Source organism: Gavia stellata, chromosome 12 (assembly GCF_030936135.1).
Source record: "Gavia stellata isolate bGavSte3 chromosome 12, bGavSte3.hap2, whole genome shotgun sequence".
NCBI lineage: Eukaryota > Metazoa > Chordata > Aves > Gaviiformes > Gaviidae > Gavia > Gavia stellata.
Window position 1 is genome coordinate 19,379,338 of NC_082605.1, and position 11,705 is coordinate 19,391,042.

Here is an 11,705-nt window from a genome sequence, read left to right on the forward strand (position 1 = left end):
CAGATTCCATCACAGATCTGATCATACATTAGAAGGTTGATCTAGGTGTTGTATCAACCAGCAAAAATAAGCTGAGGCTGGGAAATGCAGGTCCCTTGAGGAGAGCCCCCCAAGCCCTCTAAATGTTCTTTGGTACTATATGTCAGGCACAGGGAGCTGGAGAATCAAAACTGGGGTGACTGTTTCATTTGCTACACGGAATCATAAAGTGGGATGGGGGTCACTTCAGCATGTAGATAAGAGAAACTCATGTCTGGGGAAGAATATGGAAAAAGGTGCATGAAGGCTCCAGTTTCAAGGGTGTCTATTTGAAAAAGAGCTCCATAATCTGACCAAAGTATTCATGAAGAGCAGAACCTTTCTTTAGCCTAGCAGAGAAAGCACTGTACACAAATTTGCTTAACAGTCGAGCAGCTTGATTGTGTTTTACAGTACCTCTTTGATACAGGGGGAAGAATTCTTAGCATCAGTTAAAAGTATGCAGTCAAGCATTCTGAAATCTTATGTTAAAAAGATTGCCATAATTTACATGACACATGATGAGCGTTCATCATACAAGCCCACAACACAGGATCACTACTGCCTTATTACAGGTAGTTCCCTTAGGTACACATGCAAAGTACATCTTTAAAAGACAAAAATAGCATTTCTTTTTACAAGCCTCTTCCCTGAATGACAAAAGCTGCGAAAGGCTGTTCTCCAGGTTTTGCTGCATAGTCAGCTCTGAAATGCTCTGCTAAGCAGCAGCTGTTTACAGGAAAGGTCAAGAGGGCCTAATTAACTTGTCATTGTGCATAGACCCCCTTCCTCATTGAAGTGATTCAACTAGTTTCCATAAAAGCTACCTGCAAAACGGTAGTACGGATCATCCTCTAACCCTGTATTCACTGGAATCACTTTATGGGCTTTTGCTGCAACATGTCAGTTATTTTCCATAACCTGTGACTGCGTTTTATGGCAAACACATACGAGTGCTTTGCAGCACCAGGGAACGCAGCGCTAGTGATGGGGTAAGACAACGAGGTGGTTTGTGTAGCTCTTAGATACACACACTGCTGATGTGCTACGAGCACGTAGATAGACACAGCAGCTAAACGCAGGTCAAAGTCAGTCCTGCTTGCCAGGACTGAAGAGATTTTGGCAAGCACATGAGAAACCTTCAGCTCCTACCTAGACAATCACCAGAAGTAGCCAGGAACGAGATCAATAGGTTGTCTCATCTGGACACTCTAACAAATACATTCCCATTTCCCAGAACCGAGCTGAAGTGGATGCTAACATTAGACCTGGACCCACAAGAGTCTGGCTCAGAGCTAAGAACATTACATATGTATTTAAGGAATTACACCTAATTTAAAAATGAGATTACACCACACTAGCAACAGTTGCAGAAATCCCCAAGCCAGCACGAAGCTAATTATGGCACTGAGAATGGAGTATCTCATCATGATGTTGCAGCCAGGCTTTTGACCTCTCCTAAAAAGCAGAGCTCACAGGTGGTATTTTGTTAACTTACCTCTCTCTCTTCTGGGATCAAACACGACACAGGGCTAACCCAGCTATCCAGTTTTAGGACTTGCACTGATATCTTTGCGTTAGCATTAGTACATCTATATTTCTTTCTGCATTCAAGCTAATGTGTCTCCATTATCCTAGCACAGAGATGTTGCTTTGAAGATCCAGTCTGGTATCTCTTCATGAAGCCAACCCAGCTTGTTCTGAGCTATTTCTATCATTTATAAGAAGATACTACATTGTGCCTGGTAGATATACCCTACTACAATAGCGCATCCTCTTAAATGCAGTATCTTTCTGTTTGCCTTTCTACGCAGGTTAGGAAAAGGAGTGTACTGTTATAGAACATATTGAAACACAAGGTCAAAAATAAGTTAAAAGAATGGAAAGAATTTAAAGAAGATACTTTGTAATGAATGCACATGGTATTTAGACATACTAAAGATAAAAACTGTCTCCAATAACCAACAATAGGATTAACACAAGGATGAATTCTAGGAAAATAGAGTAGCATGCCAAAATAGTGTCCTAAGGCTGACCTGCCTCATTATATTGTGAAAACCACACCTCCTCACTAGAAAACGCCCCCAGCCCAAATAAAACCCCTACTCTCTGGGCATGTGTAGTGACTTCAAAGAGAACTGTATCTTTAAGATACAGAAGTAAGAAAGGTATTAACAAATAGTTAGTTAAGGGGTGGAATGAGTAGGCATAACTAACTTTGTTAACTGTTTTAAATACTTGTCATGATTTCAACCTGGTATGCATGCTAGGAGGACAAATTCCCCATGCACCCAGCGCTGCAATAAACCAACATCGGCTTTCTAAACTATCATTTGGTTTGGAGAGTTTTCTCGGTTACGATTTTTGGTAACAATACCACAAGCCAAACTAAACCCCAGTTCAATATTTGTGTTACTTAGTGAAGGAACTGGCTAATATAAGTTTGAGGGCTTTGATCTATTGCCCACCAAAGCCAATGATACAGTTGTAAAGTCTCTTGATAACAACTAGATTAAGAGGGAGAAGATAAAGATACATTTCAGAGTATCTTTGGATAAGGATAAAGCAAAAGGACACAAACGCATCCCAAAGTCCTAGCAGTCATGAAGTCACTCCAGAAACCATCTGGTGAGCTTCAGTACATAAAGTTACTAGAGAAAAACCATGAAAATGTACAATAACTCATTTTTTCTTGTTGTTATATTTTTAACCCATTGCACTGATTAAAACATGCTGTCAACAGCCTCATCAATTATCCATTGCTAAAAAGTGGGCTCTAACATTCTGCAAGCAATATTAATTGGTCTCAGTAGCACATAATGAGTTTAAAAGCTCCTACCTGTGTGCCCTCGGGGATGGTGGCTAGAGGCGGACAACAATTTACAGCAGACCATTAACACATAGACCAGAAAGAGCCAGTCAGATAGAAGCATTGATTTGGCACAGAATCTCATCCTGGAGGCAGAAAAGGAAGCAGTTGAGTGAAAGAACAATGTGAGTAGGGAATAACACAAAAATGATGTGGGGAAGGAAAAGCTGAAAAGATGCTGAAGAATAACTAATATGGCTTATTACAAGGCAACACTGACAAAACCATATTCATGGTTTAGTTGGGATCAATTCTTTGTTAAGCATGTTTTATAATTAGAGGCAATGCAATGGCTATCACACATCATATTACCCACAAACACATTTATAATAACACATTATGAGTGCAATACATTTCTATGAATCTGAGATAAGGGCTTGGGTTTGGGTTTTTTTGGATTAAGATCCACCCACACTCAAATTTAAAGATAAGTATTTATAAGTCTGGTACTATTTTTAAATTGCACCTGCCTCAAAATCATAGAAACATCATAGAAAAATGTCCTTTTTACTTAATACTTTTCAGGACATATTTGCTAAAGCTACCAACTCCCATGTAGCCATGCACATGAATTGGCTGGATCTCCCAAGCACATGACATCTGCTAGCTTTCCTGGAGATCAGTAAGTTTGCTGAGGGTTAAATACTCATGAAGCCAGCACCTCAGTCAAACATGCTCTGCCAGGGTGTTAGAAACTGCATTTCAGAAAACAGTTGTTCCAAAGAAGGCGGAAGTTGTTAGTCTTATTCACGTTAGTGTTAGAACTAAGACCACAAATCCTCAGTAATTTTGCTGCAAATATCTACAATTAAATCCCTCAATAGCTTATGTTATGCCATTCATCATATAGAAAGGTAATCTAATCATTTTCTTAAACTCAGTTATGATGATTTATTACTCGTGCAGCACATAAATGGGCATTATGCATTTGAACCCTTAGATACAATGTTCCACACTTCCAGCAAATGTTGTAAGCAGGAATACATCACATTAATTAAAGGCAATTTATAGATTTGCATAAATTGAACTAAATAACTGCTTTCATAGCAGTGACGTTAGTCTGCAGTTAATCAGCACGCTGGGATTTGGGCAAGCCTATCATAAGCATACTTATTTGCACCAAAAAGTCCTTTGGGAACTTCTTTCCCCTGTGGATTCCAGTTCTGGTTCTAAATAATTTGTTTATCTGTATCTCTTTAAAATATCTGAGAGACTATTCAGCTAATCCAATATTCAAGTGCAGAATAGACTGAGTTTAAAGAAGACAAAAAAAAAAGAAACCTCATGCCTTAGATAACTCTACTGTCAAAGAAAGGTGAAGCACTCAGATCCTGTTTTAAATTTTATAACCATCTACAAATGAAGCCAAAACAGATACCATGTTTTCTCATTTAAGAGTGCTTGCATGATTTTCCCTTTCACACATCACAAAACAATTTTGTTCTGTCGTTGTGTACGAATGGGAGCGTTGATAAAGCCCAAACAAATCACAAATGCACTTATTAATATCAAAAGTTAAGAGACGAAAGGTCTGTTGTATTTGTTGTATTTACATACTATTTTACACCTGACAAAAAGACATATTGGTGAAAAACACAGCACCTTCAGCTGTCTTTGTAGACTTTACTCCAGCCTACAAACTTTTTTAAAAAGCTGCACAAATATTGCTAAAAAATAACTCACCATATCTACAGATTTAAGAAGAAAAATTGCACGTAAGGAAGCCACATTTTAAGGACTGATTTGCAAAAAGGTACCTTGCCTTGCTTTAAGAAAGTGCTCTGTTTTGAGCCCAATATGTTGCCAACCTGAATGCAAATGAACCAGTACAGGAAGAAACACAGTGAGCTCTTTTGCAGGAGTCATCTTCAAGCATGAATCAAGCCCAGAAGATGAAGATGTCACTGGTCTTTGCCCGCCCTACAAGTATCCTCTTATGGAGCAGTCCCAGGCTAATTCAGAGCAGCTACACTTCAGCTAATAAGCATCGACCTAATTCACCTCTTGCACCCAGCTGAACCATATAATGCTACTGCAGCTAATGGGATTGAGTCACTGTGAAACCAGCATAAATGTTAATATTGCTGTTGATCCAATATTAGTCTAAGGAAACTGCCCAGTAGGCTTTGAAATCAACCTACCATTTCAGATTTTAGTCACCAAAATCTTCCCCAGGTAACTGAACCTCATTTTCTTGAGGAGAGAGCTGAATTTAACCTTAGTTTTCTTGCTCTCTCTCTGAGAACCACACTGCTTACACTTTATTCATCAGTTACCACTAAAGAGGAAGTCATCATCTGCTCGTCTTGCAATACCATCCCTCTGTTACTCGAAATGCAAACACAGGAATCTGATCCAAGTATCAGTGGAGATGCCAGCTCTGGTGACACTCTGTGGTATCATAATGAAGACAGGGACCTTCCTTCAGATTTCCTGAGGTGTGACTGAAAGCAGGATTTAACCCTTGGAATTAAATACCACAGATCAGACATTTTGAGTGTGCCCTTTCTGGTGTGAGTTGATGGAAGAGAGAGGAATTTAGTCCCAAATCATGCACCACATGCTCAACAGCTGCTATTTCAGCATCTAAGTGAACCCAGGTGTTCCCACCATTCCCAATACAGGAGCAAAGCTGGTCTCAGTGGAAATGGTGGTGTGCTGACCTCATTTCAAAACCTTTCCCAGATTATGAGTTTGACTCTTTTGAAGCCCTGGCCCTGATGTTAGACAGGCAATGTGAAACCATGTTTCATCAGGTTCACAGGGTAACCTTACCCCTTTGTAAGTATATTCAAGTCCAGGAATAAGCGTATCACTACAAAGCATCAACTTAGTTATATCCAAACTGAAAGTCTGCTAAAAGCATCCAGTGCCATTAAAATGGTGTACAACATTTGCAGACTTTAGTCTGCCTTGTGAGTAGACAGGATACAAGTCTTCAGCCCTCTAATATAAAGAAATACAAGGGGATCTTTTAAAAGGCAGGGAAAAAGTGAAATTTGGCAGACAGATGCAGCAAGGGGTGCTGAGTCCTTCAGCGCCAGTGGGCTGCCGCTCTCAGAAATGTCAAGCCTTCATTCTCTGTTGGATTCAAGTGGATATTGTTGCTAACCAGAACAGCAAATATTCAGTGTCATTTGAAAGATAAAAAGTGCTCTTACCTTGGGGACTTTGCAAGAATTTTGTTCCAGTCAAACACAATTATTTTGGTGTGTTTTTCATAGTTATTCCAGATTCCCATTTGCGGCAGCAAATAAGCCTTTCTGCATTTCAGAATTTTTCCTTCACTTTGGGGACCTAGAAAGCAAGCCGTATTACACTGCAATTAACGTCTGGACCGGTGCTGTGAAATAGATCTTCGTTACCAAAATCATTGTTTCACAGTGCCATCTACAGTGCAATCCAAGGCAAAAGGCAGCAGTCATATTGCTCTTTTCAATTGTTTCCAGGAACACAGAGAAACTGGGATAAGGCAGCTCTGAAATATCACTATGTTATCTAAAGGCAGAGTTCGCTATGCTAGAAATTACAAAACATAATGTGCACAGCTCACTGTGTCCTTATAACCACGTGCCCTCTCGCCACCCAACCTCTGTGAAAGCTGTAAGGTCTAAGACACCACCATAGCGCAAACAGATTTCCACATGTTTACTTGAAACGTCCAACAGTTTGAAGCAGAAATTATTAAAGACAGGGGGAAAATCTTTCATCATCTTCATAAAGATTTGGCCAAGGGCCTTAGAGTCTGGCTGCTTCAGGAGCAGAGGGTCTGTAGGGTCACATCCATAGGATCGTGTCTGTGTGATCAATGCATTTATAGCACCCTCTGACACTTTGTCTCTACTTGCTTCCAGCATCACATCTCACACCCAGCCCACCTATACCCAGAAGCTACACTTTGAAGTCGCTATATGGAGACACTTTTGCAGCAGTACTGATACACGTTCCACAGAATAATGAGCTCAAATACTCCATTTCATAGACATCTGAGTCTCTTTGCTTTTATTGTTTATATTTGTTCTCTCACTTCTATCCCTGGGCTCAACTTGACCTTCTGCTATTGAAAACACAACACAGTGCAATTTGTGAGAGTAATAATAATGTGGTCTTCATCTACAGAGTGTGCCCAATAACCTTTTCTCATCTTCTCCCATCACTATTTTCATTTCACTCTTCCTTTGATCAATTAGAAATTTGCTTCTAAGAAACACAAAATTACACTATCACATTGGAGGGCAAGGCACCTCTGCGGTCATAAAAGCACATAGGCAGATACCTTTCAGAAGCTTAGGACAAGAAAGCCCCTGGCTCAATATACTCAGCTCCCTTCTGTTCAGAACACCATGAGAAAATAGAGTAATTGCTGGAGTTAAAGAGGTACCAAGCCAGCAATCTATAATTAATCACATTTTACTCTGTCTTCGCTTTCCAGTGCAGAGAGTTTCAGAGTGAGCCAAAATCACAACACAGCCATTCTAATCAAAACAAAATGTGGGCAAAGAGATGTCTTAAGACAAAGCACTACCATCCTGTATTAATCCTTTCTTCCACAAATATACATAAAATAAAAAAAAAAATCAGTGCGCCTCAAAAGGCCTACTGAGAAAAAGCAAACAATCAGGCTTTTCAATACAGTATTGAATGACTAAAATGGTTTTGTGGTACATTTTTACCCATTTCATAATAGGACAGATAGATAAATATATTCTTACAGTGCTTTTGTAGAAATCAATATTACAATACACTAACTCGGGTTTTAGTGCTCATCTATTCCATAATTTTTATTAGAGAGGGAAAAAAAAAAAACTGTGTAGATGCATCTACAGGTAAATACTAACTTTAGTGTAACCTGTTCTGTAAACACATGTTAAACACTGGTAAAAGACAAGGAAGTACTGATTATTCTAACCCATTCCAATTAAATGCATACAGCAAAAGCAGAAAATGATACAGCCACCAGCATATCCTAAGGCTTTCTGATGCTTTCCAGACAGCTGTATTTCTTAATAGGGTTGTTTGAGGGGAGTGTAAGGCAAACTCATACAGTGCAATCTTAATTCAGCTGTTTTATGTCAATAAAGGAGGCAGATCAGAACAGAAGCAAGAGGCTCACCTGGTTAATAATGGTAAAAGGAATTCCAGGTTTCTCATGGCGAAACCATGTTTTGTGCATATTTTGTGATCGGTGGTTTTAATGCTGGTCCCCACCTCATCTCAGGGCAGGGTTACTTTGGAAAGCAGAGCTGCTTATTTGCAGGCTGCACAAACAAGCAAATCACTCCTGACCTTCTGCGCCAGGAGCTCTGCTGGGGCAGCGCGGCCTGCGAGGGCAGCTGCTCGCACGAGCGAGCACCAGCCCTCCCGCCAGCCACCTGCGAGCAAGCTGAGCGCCGCTTTAAACAAAACAAAACTCAGCCTCGCCTCCCAAGAGGCACCAATCCGTCTGACAACAACTGGAATTTTGTGGATGAAGTCCTTGACTTCAACGCAGCAGGGTTAATTTACAGAAGAGGAATTTGAACAGAAGTTACCCACGTAAAGCAATCTTATGAAAAAAGGGGTAATTTTTATACAACCAACTCTAGCCAGGAGGCAACTGAACCCTCACTTCCATCTCTAGCAAAGCTGTAAAAAAGAAAAGAAGGAAGGAGGAAGGGGGAGAGGGGAAGAGCCCCCCACTCTCAGCATTTATGCATGGGCTGACCATGAACAACTCCCGCTTTGCACCTTAGTTGCCCCAGACCCCACTTCAGGCCACACAACTCTCCCGTATCAGTACTTAGGGCATCCATGAGCCTGAACTAAGACTGTGGGTTCTGGTAGCTGGAGGGAATTGCAATGGTCAGATCTGCTGCACCCCAGTCCCAGCACAGTCTGTCTCTGCGCTTGGGTAAAACGGGTATAAATAGCACTTCCCTACACCCGAGAAGCGTTTCAAGACCAGAAACAATAAAGGTCTAAAGTTGTTTGAAAATTGTATGGGCACTGTATAATTCCTTTGACAGATGGAATAAGATAGCATTTTAAATTAGGTACTTTTCTTACCAATATTTACATGTTGTAAAATACTTCTTACGGCTACTTTCTGTAAAGAATAAATTACTAAACCATACGGCTACTTTCTGTAAAGAATAAATTACTAAACCATTTTAGGCCATCTTTTATAATAAGCTATTAAATAATTTAGAAAACCTCCATCCATTAAATATTTAAAAGGCCTTAATTTCTCCATTCTCAATAATTCCTCACTTAAAATAAAGATAGTGCAGCCCTTAAAAGACTCCTCTTCTGCAAAGCAATTGGTAAGAAGGAAGCAAGTACGGGCGCCACGTACGTTACAGGGCGATTTGCCAGCCTCAGAGTTTAACCCCACCGTCAGCCCGGTTAAGCTCTTATGTCCTACTGAATAAAGGCCTGAGAGAAAACAGAGCAACATCTGCAATTGCGTAGAAAAGGAGGAAAAAAGAAAGATCTAGTCTGGTCACTACATGTATTTGAAAAGCCGCTATTTGAGTTTGAGGGGAAAGAGAGACCAAAAAAAAAATCAAGAAAAGAGCTAGAGCACCTGCTTGGCCAGTTCCACCAGCTAACTAACGCACACCGCTCATTTCAGGGCTAAACGACTACAAACGGGACATATATTTAGCAATATCCCTCCAGAGATCCCTTTATCCCACAGAAGCAGTTTGCCCCAGGCCCACAGGCTGGAGGGCAGGCGCTGCCCCTCAGGAGAGGGCCGCCACCCGAGAAGTGACACTCCTCGGCCCGGCCCGGCAGCCCACAGCAGTTTTAGGGCGGCGACTGGGGAAATCACTTTGTCCGCGTGCAGTAACTTTATTTTTATTGGTGCTAAAGCGGGTTTGAGGGGACGCGGGGCGGCGGGGAGGGTCCCGCCTCCCTGAAACCGTCGGCGGCCGCCGGCCCTGCGGCGTGGCGCTGCTGCCCCCTGGCGGCCGCCCGCCGCCTCGGCGGCTCCGCCGGCGCCCGCCGCCCCCCCGCCCCGCCCCTCCCCTCCCCTCCCCGCGGGCTCCCGGCGGCGGCCCGCAGCACAATGGAGCTGTCCCCGGCCCAGGCCGCATGCATAATTTAGCGGCGAGCTATTAAACACTTCCAACTTTTGTCATTACTCGGAAATCTCATTAAATCTCATCCGTACAGCCCGCACCAATTGCTGTGCCGAGCCCCGCTCATTGTTCCCTGCCGGAGCCATCCTGGCCCTCAGAGAGATTTCCGCCAAGGCTCCCACCTGCCGCAAAGCCTCTAATTTGCGAGCGCTCCTTTGTGCGAGAATGAACTGTCCGTGCAAATTAAGTTTTGTCATTAATCATATTAACACGTCGCTGTCACAGGATTCCTCCGCTCACCCCCCTCTCGGGGAGCTGGGCCGCGGGACCCGCAGGAGGAGGCTCTGGCCTGGTGGGCTTCCCGCCCCGCCCCGCAGGCTGCGACCCGTCTCCTCAGGGTCCCCTGCGGGCCCACAGAAATGGGGCAGCCGGGGGGAAACAACACCGTTCAGGTTCTGCGTTTAGTCCCTCGACCCTCACCCAGAAATCTCTGCATCAGGTCAGGTAACTTCAGCTTCATCTGAAGACTTCAAGTGGCAGTAAATTCACCACAAGCTAAGTTATTCCAACAGTTAATTAACCTCACTTTAAACACTGCACCTGATTTCTAAGCTGAATTTCTCCAGCTCCTGTTTCTAGGCATCCGATCTCATTAGGCTTCTTGCTGGCAGGTGAAAGCAACCTCCGCTATCGCTGCCCACACTCGCTGCTCGCAGCCCGCCATCACGTCCCTGACTCTCAGATAAGCGAGATGGAGGAAGCCTCTCCACGGAAGGCTTTGCACTATTAAATCCATCATGCAGCTCTTCACCGCGTCACTGCCAATTTCTCAACATCAAGTATTTTGAAGTGAACCTCGGAAGATACGGTAACCAGAGATGATCTTTATCAATACCACAAACAGAGGTAACAAACCTTCCAGCTTGTACTTCATGTTGCCGCCTGATATATCCTGTCTACCCATCTTGCGCATCACACGGGGACAAGTGCAGTGCTTAAAGCTCTCCGTTCTGCCCATCGTTACTCACACCGAGTAACAGTTACAGGTACTATACAAACTGAGGAAGGACACGAAGTTATGCACGTAGTAACATAAGACTATTCGCACAGTTCAAGAAAGCAAAACTTTTCTTGAGCCTAATTCCTCTATCCTTTACTCCCCAGGTAAAACAATCTTTCTGCTGTGCCTGCTTCCCTACGGGTATCACTGAGGGAGGCCCGATAACATCAAGCTCCATAAGGCAAACTGAATTGAGAAATCTTTTCAGACAGCAAGAAAATTAGCTAAAATGAGGTGGCAGCAAACTGCAAGTGTGCTTCCTCACTTTTCAGAAATCCAGACCTGTAGCAAAAAAATCACTGGGGGACTGCAGCAGTTCCCAGCACCTCTCAGACCCCAGCAGACTCCCAAAACACTTCACCTGCAATTTTTGAAGTGCTTTTTTTATGACATCACATTCCATTTATGACATCAGTCTCTGCTGGCGGCAGCTCAGTCTGTCACCTCTAGTCAGCCCTTTCCACAGGAGTATTTCAAAACCTCACTTAACAGCAACTGGGGGAGGTGGGGAGGAAAAGAAAACAATGCCAAAAAGAGCTAAAGGAAATAAAACCCACAGCCTCCTAAGAAGGGAGTACTGAACTGTTATTATATCCACACAGCATGAGGTATCGACCACACCAGCAGCCGGACCATCCACACACAGACAGACATCCTATGTGCCATGTGTTTGGGGGAAAATGTGTCTGTCTTC

The 11,705-nt window shown here is 42.8% G+C and overlaps 1 protein-coding gene across 1 annotated transcript in view; it reads right to left on the minus strand.

The window, feature by feature from the left end:
* TAFA4 (TAFA chemokine like family member 4) overlaps window positions 1-6,128 on the minus strand; it is a 51,230-nt gene extending 45,102 nt beyond the window's left edge. Inside the window, exons 1-2 of the mRNA XM_009808389.2 lie at window positions 6,049-6,128; window positions 2,858-2,973 (exon numbers count right to left, since the gene is read on the minus strand). Coding sequence (XP_009806691.2) covers window positions 2,858-2,973; window positions 6,049-6,128 — 196 coding nt within the window. The remainder of the gene's footprint in view (window positions 1-2,857; window positions 2,974-6,048) is intronic.
* Between the last annotated feature and the right edge of the window lie 5,577 nt (window positions 6,129-11,705).